Raw genomic sequence first — 13,591 nt, 5'->3', positions numbered from 1 at the left:
GCCCCGGCCCCTGAGGCGCCCGTAGTCTGGTTGACACCTGTGTCCTGGGGGTCTCCCCAGGAGCTCACACTGTCACCCATCCCGACAGCCTGTGCGTGTCTCTGTCAGTGTGATGGCAGTCGTCTCAGATGTGCCTGATGGGGAGCAGTCTTGAAGACCCAGCCTCCCCCTAGTTGGCAGTGACCTTGACAGCAGTGCCAGCAGCACTGGAGACCTAACATCTCCCTTCGTGTCGGTGCCAAAGCGCTGCGGCACTTGAACCGCCTTCAGGGCTCTGCCTGATGGTCACTCTCAGAGGCTTTGTCGCCTTGAAACCCCACTTTGTGGGAGCCGAACTGCCCTGGGCTTATGACCTCCAAGTCTCCTTGGGCCCCAGCAGCCCTGCTGTGCTTGGAGGCAGCGTGTCGCAGTTGCCTATGAGCGGAGGGTCTGCACTCCGCCCCCCCACGGCAGGGACACCCACTCAGTGTCCCCCTGACTTTCTGTGACAGTGAAGCCAGTGCTTTAGGAGGTAGGTTCCCGGCCCCACAGGCTTCTCCAGGTTCAGGGCTCAGGGTTCAGGGCTGGTTTCATGTGCATTCACCAGAGCCGTCAGCCTTTCTCTCCATCTCAGGGGGCAGCCAGCCTGGGCTCCCCTCGCTGGCCTCCCCCCACCATGGCCATCCTGGGCTCCACTCACTGACTGCCCCCAGGCTGTCCTGGGCTCCCATGTGCTGACATCCCCCCACACCATCCCAGGTCCCCCTCACCCCCCCCAGCCATCTCAGGCCCCCCCATGCCATCCCAGGTCCCCCCCATGCCATCCCAGGTCCCCCTCACCCCCCCCCCAGCCATCTCAGGCCCCCCCATGCCATCCCAGGTCCCCCTCACCCCCCCCCCCACAGCCATCTCAGGCCCCCCCATGCCATCCCAGGTCCCCCTCACCCCCCCCCAGCCATCTCAGGCCCCCCCATGCCATCCCAGGTCCCCCTCACCCCCCCCAGCCATCTCAGGGCCCCCTGTGCTCACCCCCCCAGTGGCCATCCCAGGCTCCCATGCACTGACCCACCACCACCCCCACGGCCATCTCAGGGCCCCCCAGCCATCTCAGGGCCCCTGTGCTCACCCCCCCAGTGGCCATCCCAGGCTCCCATGCACTGACCCACCACCCCCCCCCCAGCCATCTCAGGGCCCCCCAGCCATCTCAGGGCCCCTGTGCTCACCCCCCCAGTGGCCATCCCAGGCCCCCATGCACTGACCCACCACCACCCCCACGGCCATCTCGGGCCCCCTCGGAGACACCCCCTCCCCCACGGCCATCCCGGCCCCCTTGCTGACTCCCCAATGCTGCAGAGGCCTGTGGGAGCAGATCCGTGTATGATGGGCCGGAGCAGGAGGAGTACTCCACCTTCCTCATCGACGACCCCCAGGAGACCTATAAGACGCTGAAGCAGGTCATCGCGGGGGTAGGGGCCTTGGAGCAGGAGCACGCCCAGTACAGAAGGGACAAGTTCAAGAAGACCAAGTACGGAAGCCAGTGAGTGCGGCGTCTCAGCGGTGCGGGGGCCTGGGGCCCTCTGGACAGTGTCCCTGTGTGACACCTCCCTCCACACCTGCCTCTGACCCATTTGCTTCTGGAATCAGGCTCTCATGGGCCAGGGCCCCACCCCCCACCCCCCGTCCCTAGGAAGTCCCACACCCCGTCCCAAGCTGGCTCTGGACCCACCCTGCATCCTGGGAGGGAGGGGTGCGCTGCAGCTGTGGCTATAGGCAGGCCAACCAGGCTGCACCCCTTCTGCTCCAAGGACGGGGCGACAGCCCGTGAGCTGTCAGAACACCTGGACCATGTGGGAGAGCCCACTCCCCTTGTCTGGGATGGGGGCTGCGTGGAGCTGGCCTTCCTCCTGCTTCCCCGCTTCGGGAGCCTGTGGGTTTGGTCTGGGAAAGAGGGCTGGCTCTGGGAGAGACCCCAGCTCTGTCCAGGCTGCCCGGCGCCTCCAGGGATTCCGACCATCTAAAAATGCTGCCTTTCTTGAAGGTGACAAAGCCACCGCATTGGAAACAGCTGGTCACTCGTGGCCCTGCTTCCTGTGGCGGCAGCCGTGCCAGCGTCTGTCAGCTAATAGAACAGAGGGCGCGGTCTGCACACGTGTGCACGCATGAGCCACACGTGGAGACCAGGGTCACGGTGGGAGCTTCCACAGCAGTTTTAGGCTGAGTTCTTCCTTTGCTTGTTTGTATTTTCCACGTTTATTGTGATGAATGTGCGTCACAATTATAGGCAGCGAAGGACGGCTGACATTGAGAAGAGCGCGAGCAACAGAGGGGCCTCTGCCTCACTCTCTCCCCACTGCCCCCACAGGGAACACCCCATTGGAGACAAGAGCTTCCAGAGCTACATCAGGCAGCAGTCCGAGACCCCCGCCCATTCCATGTGACACCCACGGACCCTGTCCCAGATGGGCCAGAGCTGCACCGGGAAAGCCCGTGTTTGGGAAGGAAGAGCCAGCTAGGTGCTCGCAGCATGACAGGCATGGAGCTCGTGAACCTCTGAGACACCTGGGCCATTTCCAGAGCGGCCGTGCACCTGATTCGTGCCAGTGGCAGGGGACCTAAGCTGGCCTTGCCAGAACTGGGTGCCGGTGACGCCGCATCCTCGCAGAGCATGCGCTCCTGTGTCGTGTGCACGTTTGCCCTGCTGGTCCATGACTCCTGCCCTCTCCACCCGCCAGCTGCCACTTGGGGAACTGTGAGCCTTGTTCTTTTCCTCTGGGCACACAGCCTCCTGGTTCAGCTTGATGTTGTCGTAGTTCCTGGCTGGAGGGTCAGAACTGCACGGAGATGCCAGTTGAGGACGCTCTCGGTACTTAGGGGTACGGGTCCCTTTGCAGCGAGTTTCTGGGGGCCCTGGGCTTCATTCCTGAGCTGGGAGCCCCTGGCCTGCTGCTGAGGTGCATCCACGGCCTGTGGCTGCTGCGTGAGCCGGCGACAGGCTGAGCTAGGCATCCTCCTGGCCCCCACATCAGGCAAAGTTGTGTTGTTTGCTGTCAGTGGGGCTTAATAGTAGAATCCACACTTGCCACCGTTGTGGCAGTTTGGGGAAGACTAAAATAGAAAAATAAAATAGCGTTATTTTCAAGCTGTTTTTCTTAATGTTTTTAAAGGACTGTTTTTAATTAGCTCTTTGATATAAAGTAACTCAGAACATCCAAACCTGTACCACTCCGGGGAGGTGCTACCACAGGACAGAATGGGAATGCGTGTGTCTCACGCAGCCGAGTAAAGGGCCTCCAGGGAAAAGGGGGGAGGGGACTCCTGGGCCTGCCGATGCCGGGGACACTGGGGCCAGGAGCCATGTTCACCGTCTGAAGCCGCTGGGGGCTGTCTGCCCAGTTTGCTCCTGGGGCTGGGGATCCTCATGAGCCATTGCTGACTCCCTAACAGTCCTTGGCTGCAGCCCGACTTCGGAAAGGCCCCGTAGGACCAGGTGCTCTGCGCCTGTCATTGTTCAGACTCCTAACCCAAGTGGCAGAGGGTAACATTACCTGTTGTCACAAAAATGGTGGAAGAAATGTTGCCAAAAGGAAACTCAGAGCACACGGCTATGAGGCTGCCCCGAACTGCAATTTTCAACACGGATTTGTAACTCAGTGTTTCTGTTTGTAAGATACTAATGATTTGCGATGTATTTTACTGGCCGATTAAAATGGATGTTTTATTCTTTCTGAGACTGGCTTAGTTTCACAGGAGCGCCCATTGAAAATGCAGATGGGGGTGTGTGGTGGAGTGAGGGAGGTGGGACACTGGGTGACATATCTGTGATGACAGGTGAGGCCCCCTGACAGCAGACGAGGTCCCTCACGTGACAGGTGAGGGTCCCAGGACAACAGGTGAGGCCTCCCTGATGACAAATGAGGCCCCCCTGACGACAGGTAAGGCTCCTCTGATGCCAGGTGAGGCCCTTCTGATCACTAGTGAGGTCCCCCTGATGACAGGTGAGGTCCAGTTGTAGGGCTTTGGGTCGAGCTGGAAACCACGATGCTCTCTGGGTGGGAAGATGTGAAGCCAGGCGCTGGAAGAGCCGTGGGCACCAGTGTGGGCAGAGATGGGTATCCACCTGGAGGAGGATGGGAAAGGCAGTTCCATCACAAGCTCCTTTTCCCAGAACAAAGCAGTGGGCTCGAGGGCCCTCTGGACAGGGGAGGGGGAGCACACCCCCCGGGGCAAAAACGCATCTTCTCATCTCCTTTTTCCAGTGTTTCCTCCATTTGGCTTCCATCCGGCTCTCTTTTTATTTCTAGCTGGAGTCTACTGGTGTGAGATGCTCACAGAGGAGGGACCAAGGCCCAAGAAGCTCTGCCCTGTGGAGGGACAGGGGCGGGGGTGCTGAGAAGACAGAACCAGGGAGTGGGGAGCCAGGAGCTGCTCTTCCAGGACCCCATGACAGGTCACAGTGGGCTTTTGGGACCCCAATCTGTATCCACTGGCTCTCTCCAGAAAACCTGTTACCTGCAGGGAAGAGCCGTCTCGGCCTCCTGCCGTCCTATCATCTGGCCACCTCTGGCCACCTCCAGAGCAGAGCCTCAGGGTGGCGTCCATGGTGCCACCCACCCTGGCTGCCTGGCTGCCCCGCGGCCTCCTGTGGTTTCATGTGGGGGATGCGAATGCATGTGGGAAAACAGAAGCGGACACTTTGGCTTCGTTCTGAAGATCTACGGCCAAGTGCTGTTATCAGAAACCTTCTCTCAGGCTGTGTTATGGGCTAAACTGTGTCCCTAAACTGATGTGTGACGTCCTAACCCCAGGACTCAAGAGAGCGGCTGCACTGCAGACTGGCCTTCGGAGGTGAGTGAGGTCATGCGAGGTCACAGGGTGGCTCCGGACCGTCTGACTGTGTCCTCGTCAGAGCTGATCACACACAGGGGCATGTGGGGTGTGGGCATGGGCAGAGACAGCCGTGCACCCTCCGAGGAGAGAGGACACAGAGCCCACCCGACACCAGCTCCCAGAGTCCAGGTCTGAGCCCTTCCCCACGGCAACGCCAGCAAACCTGCTCGGACTGAAAATGCAGACCGGGCTCTGCCGGTGAAGGTCGCGCACGCCTGTCCTGAGACCCCTCCCTGAAGCTGAGTTTGCACGGGGCTGCCCCCCGTGTGGCAGAGGGTCGACACAGGAGGGCACCAAGGCCCAGGCTGCCAAGTGGAGTCACCAGCGCCACCTCTGAGACTTCGCCCCTGAAAGTCAACGTGGGATCATCCAAAGGCTCAGCAGACCCAGCACCAGCAGTGCCCTCGGAGCCACGTGAGGCCCGGCCGCCCGGCCCCGTCTCTGCTGAGGGGCCAGGGGCCCAGAAGGAGCACCACTCCAGCCACGGCCTGCACGAAGGGCGGCTAGCTGGCCTCTGGCCTCTGACATTGCAGTGATGTCACAGGGGCCACCTAGCAACGGGCCCTGGCACCTCGGGCTGTTCCTCGTGCAGAGCCTAGAAGACATGCTCTCCATCTAAGGCTGTGTGAGAGCCAGCATCCTTCTTTCCCACGACCTGAAGGCGGGACGATGGAGAAGGACCCCTCAGCCGCACACAGGAGGCACCGGCTGGGTCCCGGCGCCCCTCCCTTGGCTGTGGGCCCCGGGCACTTCAAGGCAGCCAGCGAGATGACTGACTTGCAGAGAAGCAGGAGTGTGGGTGGCCTGCACCAGAAGGGGGACCCTCCCAGCTGCATCAAGAGGCTGTGCAAGGAGCTAGGTGGGGGCCGGCGGCACGCGGCTCTCCTGGGGCCAGGGTCGGGGGTTGGGCCACCTCCTGGCTTCCACTGCCCCTGCCTAAAACCCCAGAGGCCGGAGTTCCCGTCGTGGCGCAGTGGTTAACGAATCCGACTAGGAACCATGAGGTTGCGGGTTCGGTCCCTGCCCTTGCTCAGTGGGTTAACGATCCGGCGTTGCCGTGAGCTGTGGTGGAGGTTGCAGACGCGGCTCGGATCCCACATTGCTGTGGCTCTGGCGTAGGCCGGCGGCTACAGCTCCGATTCAACCCCTAGCCTGGGAACCTCCATATGCCGCGGGAGCGGCCCGAAGAAATAGCAAAAAGACAAAAAAAAAAAAAAACCCAGAGGCCAAGGGGGGCAGGATTGGGCACTGAGGGCTGCAGGCAGCAGGGCCAGCGGGTGGGGGGTGAGGAGGACAGACCGAGACCAGGACCACTGACCTGTGAAGGCATCGGCGCGAGGAGAAGACAACTGCACGCGAGGGACTGTGATGGGCCTGGGGCCAGTCCCCAGCCCACTCCAGGGCCCGGACAGCTGTGAACTGAGGGGCTAGGTGCCTCCTGGCACACTGGGCGCTGATGTGTGTGGCTTGTAAATGTAAAGTGTGTACGTTATACCTTATGTCGGGGTGTTACCCATGCCAGCGTATTTCTAACCCTTCCAAGAGGGGTTGGAGCAGGTATGTGTGCCCCAAGCACCCTGGTCTGTATGGAACTGCTTCCGCCAAGAAATAGGAGCAGAAGGCAGGGCATCTGCCAGGAGCCAGGCTACCACCTCCTCTGTCCATCAGGTGCCCTCAGCCCTATGGTCTGTGAGCTGAAAGGACAGAGCAACCAATCCGCCCACCAGATTCTGTAGGAAACTCCGGGGAGGCAGCTGCTCGCAGGCACCCTGCCTGGTCTCCCATGGAAATGTTATCAGACGCTTGGACTCCCCCAGTGGGCGTGTGCCTGGGGCGTGGGATCCCGCTGCTGGGGAGAGTCTGGAGCAGCTGCAGACCCCTTCATCTCCGCCAGCTCAGGCTCAGGTGTGACTGCACAGAAACGGGCCCTGACTGTCGCTGACCCGAAGACCTATCGGAGGCTTCCTCTTAGACCCTAATGGGGGTAGGAGACCCCTCGGGGTCTGCCAGCTCCCGGTGGCGAGAAGCCTGCGTTTTACCAGGAAACCATGGTCTCCTGCTCGGAGCTCACACTTACGAGGCTCACGCTGCCCGGTGAGGTCACCGACATGCAGCTTCCCTCAGTCCTTCACCGACCACAGCTCTGCGTGAGGTCCCAGCTGTTCCCTCCGGTCGGGCTGCTCCCATGACCATGTGCCCAGCTCCCCTTCCTGGCCAGGTGCCCCCACCCTGGCAGTGCCCCTCAGGGGCCAGGAGGCACATCCTGAAGGGGCTGAGTGTGGCACAGATCCCACCTCTGCTTCTGCTGCTCCAAGTCCAGACGACCAGGAGGACTGCTCCTGGCCAAGTGCCTCAGCCTGTGCCCTGAGAGGGCAGAGGGCCCCTGGGGACTGGGGGCTGGGGGTGCGGGGGTTTGGCTGGGCTGTGAGCTTTGGAGGCTCTGGCACGAGGCTTGCTAAGTGCTGAGGTCAGGAGTCAAGCAGGCGGCTTCCGGGGCTGGGGATTCGGCAGAACAGGTCAGGATAAAAACCCTCTGGTCATAAGGGTGGAGGCCGCACCCCTGGCCCACGGGCGGCCCGCCTGCATCATCACAGGCTGACTGCAAGCCAGCCGCTTCCTCTGCAGAGTCTGAAGACCAGGGGAAGGACCTCAAAAGTGATGCAGAAGATGCCAGCTGGTGAGTGGCCTTCGTGCAGCGGGGGGCTGCCCAGAGTTTAGAAGAGGACATTGGGGTGGGGGCTCGAGGCAGGTGACCATGGGGCTCTCAGGGCTGCAGGCCCCTCCCCAAAGCCCCACACCTCCCCACCTGTCTGGGAGCGGGAGCTGGCTCTGCAAACATCCCCTCAGATGTCCAGGAAGGAGGCGTCTCACCTGAGGGGTGGGGCTGCAGGAAGTGGCCTCTTAGGCAGGTTAGGGGGACAGCTCTGCAGAGAGAAGCACCAGCCCTGCTGCATCTGTCACCCCACACGTTCCTCTGCCCCAGGTGGGCCTTGCCCACTGCCCATCCTCTGCCCTTGCTTCGTCCCCTCCGCGGGCGCTGGGTCACCACCGGGCTCCCGCCCCCCGCCCCCACCCCTGCAGCCAGCCTAACCTGGAGGAGGACAAGCAGGAACAGCACCAGGATGCCCTGGGGAAGGAGGACCGTGAGGGCGACAGGGCGGAGCCTGAGGCTGTGAACACCCCCGAGGCCAGCGTCCAGGAGGAGCAGGACGGAGGGCAGAGCGTGGACAAGTGCACCCCGGAGGCTAAGGTCAGGCCAAGGGTCTTTGATGCCAAGGCACTGCCGGCCCCTCAGCCCTGAGTCCTGCCTTTCTTACCTGTTTGGTGTCTTTTTACAGGAGCAGGAGCCAGAGTCCGTAAAACTGGCTGACCTGCTGGAAAAAGAGGCAAGAGCTTTTCACTTTGGTGACAAGTCAGACACAGTCCTGCTGTGGAGGCACTGTCCTTGAGTCACATGGGCTGCAGGCTGGACCAAGCCCCACCCCCCCCCACCCCACCCCCCGCCACACTGAGCCGAGCCTTTGGCATCCAGCTCTGTGCTCTCGGCTGGTGCTGGGCGCCCCAGGCCCAGCTTGCCAAGCAGCACAGTTAGTAACTGTGCTCAGGGCCCTGCGGGGTGGCGGCCTGCGGCCCCACGCTGAGAGGTAGCCCTCCCCGAAGACCCTGCCAGGGAACAGTTTTCTGTCCTGATCCAAGCATAGGGAAAGAGGGGAGCTGGGCGGGTCCCACCAGGTTGACAGCAGCTGGTCCTCGACCCGTGTCCAGGGCTCGGGGGGAGGCCTCCACTCCCCAAGTGCTTCTCCAGCTGTTGACTGAAGGGCTTCCACTTCCATGGCACCAAGGCGCCTGGTTGAGGCCTGGGGCAGCCCCACTCGAGCCCCCCAGGCCTTACACATCTCAGCAGGTCTCTAAGTTCAGGCAGAGGGCAGGTGGGTTTGTAGAGGCAGAGCTCAGGTGCTGCCCAGGTGAGCAGGTCTGTAGTGGGCAGAGAAGGGGCCCACCAGGCATCGCCCTGGTACCCAGAGGCCCTGGTCCTCAGGGACCTGAGGGGAGGTGAGCAGGGAGGGTGGGAGGCCACCCCTCCAACTCCCTCACGGACGAGCTGCCACGGACGGCCCCTGCCAAGCCTGGCTGTGTCTGGTGGTCCCGGACCCAGGCAGCCACAGGACAGAGCCCAACTCGCGGCCCGGAACCTGCACTCCTCCCCAGCTCGCCCAAACCCATCAGCCGCGCCTCTGGCTTCCATCCACAGAAACCGTCTGTGTTTGTGGAGATTGACCTGGGAGACCACGCCGAGGAGGTAAGATGCTCAGACCACAAGGCCAAACTGCGTCCTGGGGGGCGCCTTGCTCAGGGCCATGAGGGTTTCCAGGAACTGGCCCAGCACACGCGTGGGCTAGAGGCTGAGGCAGAGACGGGGCCTCCAGGTGGAGGACCGGCCAGGGGCCCAGAGGACGCTTCCCCTCGTCCTCACTCCCCCCCACTCCAACCTGCACCCGTTCCTGCACGACCAGAGACTCTAGGGCCTGGGGCCACCTTCAAGGTGCCCAGGGGCCCCAAGAACCCCTTGTGGGATCATGCTGGGGTGGTAAAAAGGCACGAGCTTGGGAGTTGGGAGAACTGGCCTCCATGTCCAGCTCCAGAAAACACTCAAACAAGTCACCATACCTCCCCGAGCTGCAATTTTCTCACCTGCAATGTGGGGATCTTAGCAGTACCCACACCCCAGCGTTGTTCAGTGAAGCCCTCAGAACAGTGCCCAGTGCCCAGAAAGCTCCCGTAATAGGCATCCCCATCACCACCTGCACCACCACCACCACCACCCCATGACCACCGCCACCACCACGATTCACCATCACCCCCCACCATCACCAGCACCATGACGACCACCGCCCACACCACCGTCTTCATCACGTCACCGCCGTCACCGCCATCACCATTACTGCATCATCACCATCACCTCCGCATCTTCTCCACCCCCTCACCACCACCGCTCTCACCACCATCCTCCTCACGTCACCACCGTCACCATTGTCCCATAATCATTGTCGTAATCCCTCCTTTTCTGTAAAAGGAAGTGGTTGACACGGGGCCTGATAGGGCCATTCTAATCCATAGATTCTCAAATGTCTTTCTCCACTTCTTTGCTCTAGTGAGCAGTCCCCTCTTGGCAAATGCAAGCTCCTATCAAGGGCTGTTCTTTTTCAGATTGCACTTTCTCTTTGCCCTCAGAACATGCTCTGTGGTGAAGAGAGCTGGTTATTGACCCTCTCAAGGCTACCATGGTGGCACCAGAGGTTTCAAGGACTCCAGAAGGGTCCGCCAGGGCAGAGTTGTGACTAAGGGCCCAGGTCTTTTGACCTATACCCCAGAGGTCATGGTGGCTCACAGCCAGGTCATGGTTCCTTGCTCTGGGTCCCTTAAGTAGAAATGTCCACCCGACAGAGCCCCATCTTGTGGGAGGGTGCCCAGGGCCAGTGCAGCCTCCACGCCCCCATCATCCCTGCGCAGGTCCCGCAGGTTTGCCCCCTCCCCTGTCCCCTGATCTGCTCCCACCACCTCCCATAGGTGATCACATGTGCCATGAAAGAAGAGAAGCCGTCCCAGCTGGACATGGGGGATCTGTCAGAGGACGAGTGAGTGATGGGTGCACACCTGGGGAAGTGCGGCCTTTTCCCACGGTTTCCTGGGGGCAGAGCGAGTCCACGTGCCTTCTCCCTCCTCTGGGCACAGCAGGGACCTAAGCATCTGCGAAGCTGGAGGGCTGGAGCCCCGCCCTAACCCGCCCCACTGCCAGCCCTCTTCTGTCCCATCAGTCAAGAGGAAGCCAAGGCAGGAGGGAAGGAAAGATGGGAGGAAGAGGGTGAGGCTGGGGTTCCTGCTGCCCAGCGAAGCAGAGTGGGCCTGGCTGGGACCATCAGGGCAGGGGCAGTGTGTTGCGACTACCTAGCCCCAAGGCATAGAGACTGGGAGTCTGGGAAGTGCGCTGTGAGCAGCAAGATGCTCACCTAAGGACATGGATCTACGGTATTTCAAACGCTCCAGAGAAACACACAGCAGGAAATAGCCATTTATCCACTCTCCACCACTCTGAATCAAGAACCGTATTCATATCTTGACTCATTTGCTCGCATGATTTTTGAAAGAAATATTTCTCTATTTCCTTTGTAAAACTGATACACTGTCATTTAAAATAAATGAAAGAGGGAATTCCCATTGTGGCTCCCTGGAAACGGATCTGACTAGTAGCCTTGAGGACACGGGTTCCATCCCTGGCCTCACTCACTGTAGCTGTGGTGTAGGCTGGCAGCTGCAGCTCTGATTTGACCCCTAGCCCGGGAACCTCCATATGCCGTGGATATGGCCCTAAAAAGCAAATATAAATAAATTACAAAACAAATGTAAAACAGGACAACACAGAGGGAAAGTTTTAGACACCCAAGTGCCACCTCTTGGAAGCCCTGGGAACTTTGCCTGGCCCTGAAGGGCTGCCGGGCACAGAGGCCAACCCAGACTTTTCCTGGGTCATCAGCTGTGAGCGTTCACAGCATTACTGCGTTGCTCACTGGCAGCTGTTGTTACTACTTCCCTAGGTTTGGGTGTTAGGGGAGAGGGGTGCGGAGGTGCCATCCCAGAACCTGACCTCAGCTCACGCAGCTGGCACGCGGGCTTTACTGAGACGTCAGTCTTGCCCGGCATGCTCCCAAACCTGCACTTGATGCAGGACAGTCTGTCCTAAGCAGATGACGTTCTCACCACTGCTTCGTGGGCCTGGTGACCGATTTGGCCACACTGGATGCGGCCTGGCCGTTGGCTTTCCGCCCCTGGCCCACCCTCTTGGCTTCTTGGGCTTGGCTCCCCACCCCCAACACTCAGGTGCCCCAGAGACCCCGTGGGCAGGCCAGGGCCCAAGAACTATCCTCAGCTGCCATAGCTGCTTGGCCAGCAGGACAGGGTCCCTCCACGGGGCCCCGGCCTGGACACTTGCCAGGTGGGGTCCCAGACCTGCAGCTTCAGTTTCCCTCAGAGCTGAGCCTCGTCTGTTCAGCTGTGTCCCCCTCAGGCATCGCACACTTGCAGCCCTCTAGCTGCCCGCAGGGGCACTTTGGCACTGAGCTCTAGTGGCCCCTTGGGAGGGAAGGGGCCACCACCTCATCCCAGAAGCAACATTGGTGGCACATGGAAACCCCAGAGCCCACCCCTTGTTGAGCAGGCATGGTGGCGATGCTCTGGAAATGCTGGCTCCCCTGGGGCCCCACCGTCAGCCTGCAGCACCTCTGCCCAGCAGGCTGTGGGGGAGGGAGCTGTGTGGCTCTGCTCCGCTGGCCTTAAGGTCCCTTGTGTTCAAGGGGTTCCCCCCGGAGCAGGAAAAAAAAGAGGTGGGGGCGGGCTGGGAAACGGGCTGCCCTGGACTCGCGGGTGGGGTGGGGGTGCTTCCCTGGCCCCCTGCTGGCGGGCCCTCTCACCGCCTGCCCCTTGGCCTCCAGGACCGGCTGGGTGTGCTGCATCCCCTACTCCACCAGAAAGAAGGCCAAGGAGAGCGCGTAGCTGCGAGAGAAGGTAATTCACACGGGTAGGGGGTGGGGGGCCCCCCCGCCGGCCCGGGTCCACCCGACACCCACCCCTCTGCCCAGGTACGGGGTCTCCACTTCAGTCTCCTGGGGTCGGCCAGACCCGAGAGGGGCCCAGAGAGACACCGCACGAACCTCTCTCCCCACCCCATGTGGGGATGGATTTGGCTACACCAGACATAGCCTGGCAGCTGACTTTCTGCCCCAGGCACTGTTTCAGAGGCTCTGTGACCACCACACGTGACCCCCACGGCTCGGAAGCGATGACGCCATCTCTTAAAAAGACCCAATAAAGAGGGATGGAGGATGTGCTCCCTCTCGAGGCCGAGGGCTGTCCCTTCTTTTCATACCTCTCATCCCACAAAATGTAAATTAGGGAAGGGAGGCGGCTCAGGACCGGCCTGTGTGCACGTGCACACATAGCACACGTGACGCGCGGTCCACATGCCCATGCACGGCCACACAGGAGCGTGCAGGAGGACATGGGCAGGGGCCAAGCAGCATCTCTGAGACCGGAGGTCAGAGGACACAGGTGAAACCCTCGAAGGCCACCATGGGCGTCAGCTCAGTTCTCCCCCGCGGCCACCACTGCCCAACAGGAGAACCGGCCCAAGAAGCTGGCCGGGGGCGGGGTGCTGCCCAGCTGTCGGAACCGAGCATAGACGAGGCAACTCAGCTGACCACTCGTGGTGTGCTGGGCACAGGACTGACCCCATGGCCCCCTAGAATCTGGGGCTGCTGCTTGTCCCCTGGAGACGGAAGCATCACGCTAGTGACAGGGATGGAGTAGACACAGGTAGCTGTCGAAGTCCCCATAAGGGACCACAGGTGAGAGGGAAACCCAGGGGAGGCTGGGAGATCACTGTAAGTTAATAATTGCTCAAGAAAGCCATCAGAACAAGGCAGGCTGCTTGACTGGTGGAAGTTCGAGAATTGCCTCAGGTCTTTGGGTGCGGGATGGGGTGAGGTCTGCATTCAGGTTCAGAAGAGAAAGGAAGAGGCAGGCTTTCCCCACTCCCACTCCCCTTGGAGGATAAAACTGTAGCCCACCTAATGCTCGGGTAGAGCCTCCTTGCCTGCCTGCTTGCATCTCTCACCAGCGTCCTATCTTAATAAATCTATTTCTTGCCTATCCCTTTGTCTCTCGCTGAGTT

The 13,591-nt window shown here is 61.0% G+C and overlaps 3 protein-coding genes across 5 annotated transcripts in view; all 3 read left to right on the top strand.

The window, feature by feature from the left end:
• The window catches only part of RASA3 (RAS p21 protein activator 3), a 77,266-nt gene extending 73,564 nt beyond the window's left edge, over positions 1-3,702 (top strand). For all 3 annotated transcript variants that reach the window (XM_047756027.1, XM_047756028.1, XM_047756029.1), the window contains 2 exons: positions 1,333-1,516; positions 2,342-3,702. In XM_047756027.1, coding sequence (XP_047611983.1) covers positions 1,333-1,516; positions 2,342-2,417 — 260 coding nt within the window. In that variant the 3' untranslated portion in view covers positions 2,418-3,702. The remainder of the gene's footprint in view (positions 1-1,332; positions 1,517-2,341) is intronic.
• An 86-nt stretch (positions 3,703-3,788) lies between these two features.
• C13H13orf46 (chromosome 13 C13orf46 homolog) lies at positions 3,789-13,528 on the top strand. Its single transcript, XM_047755830.1, has 7 exons — positions 3,789-5,841; positions 7,461-7,543; positions 7,948-8,116; positions 8,205-8,271; positions 8,925-9,166; positions 10,435-10,502; positions 12,354-13,528. Exons 1-7 carry the CDS (start codon positions 5,536-5,538, stop codon positions 12,412-12,414), a joined length of 996 nt encoding a protein of 331 aa, XP_047611786.1. The 5' UTR covers positions 3,789-5,535; the 3' UTR covers positions 12,415-13,528.
• On the top strand, positions 6,087-8,927 carry LOC125113373 (uncharacterized protein C13orf46-like). Its single transcript, XM_047756034.1, has 4 exons — positions 6,087-6,960; positions 7,492-7,543; positions 7,948-8,116; positions 8,205-8,927. The coding sequence occupies exons 1-4, from the start codon at positions 6,915-6,917 to the stop codon at positions 8,313-8,315; spliced, it is 378 nt and encodes a 125-aa protein (XP_047611990.1). The 5' UTR covers positions 6,087-6,914; the 3' UTR covers positions 8,316-8,927.
• Positions 13,529-13,591: the final 63 nt, after the last annotated feature.

This window comes from Phacochoerus africanus, chromosome 13 (assembly GCF_016906955.1).
Source record: "Phacochoerus africanus isolate WHEZ1 chromosome 13, ROS_Pafr_v1, whole genome shotgun sequence".
Taxonomy (NCBI): domain Eukaryota; kingdom Metazoa; phylum Chordata; class Mammalia; order Artiodactyla; family Suidae; genus Phacochoerus; species Phacochoerus africanus.
The sequence above is the reverse complement of the archived record's forward strand: the minus strand, read 5'-3'. Positions and strand labels throughout refer to the sequence as shown.

Bases quoted from the DNA above. Each gene is read 5' to 3' on its own strand.
- C13H13orf46 (XM_047755830.1), top strand. From the start codon at position 5,536: ATGGAGAAGGACCCCTCAGCCGCACACAGGAGGCACCGGCTGGGTCCC. The intron at 5,842-7,460 runs GGTTAACGAATC...GCATCATCACAG, and splicing joins AGTTCCCGTCGTGGCGCAGT to GCTGACTGCAAGCCAGCCGC. The intron at 9,167-10,434 runs GTAAGATGCTCA...CACCTCCCATAG, and splicing joins TGGGAGACCACGCCGAGGAG to GTGATCACATGTGCCATGAA.
- LOC125113373 (XM_047756034.1), top strand. From the start codon at position 6,915: ATGGTCTCCTGCTCGGAGCTCACACTTACGAGGCTCACGCTGCCCG. The intron at 6,961-7,491 runs GTGAGGTCACCG...CTTCCTCTGCAG, and splicing joins TACGAGGCTCACGCTGCCCG to AGTCTGAAGACCAGGGGAAG. The intron at 8,117-8,204 runs GTCAGGCCAAGG...GTCTTTTTACAG, and splicing joins AGTGCACCCCGGAGGCTAAG to GAGCAGGAGCCAGAGTCCGT.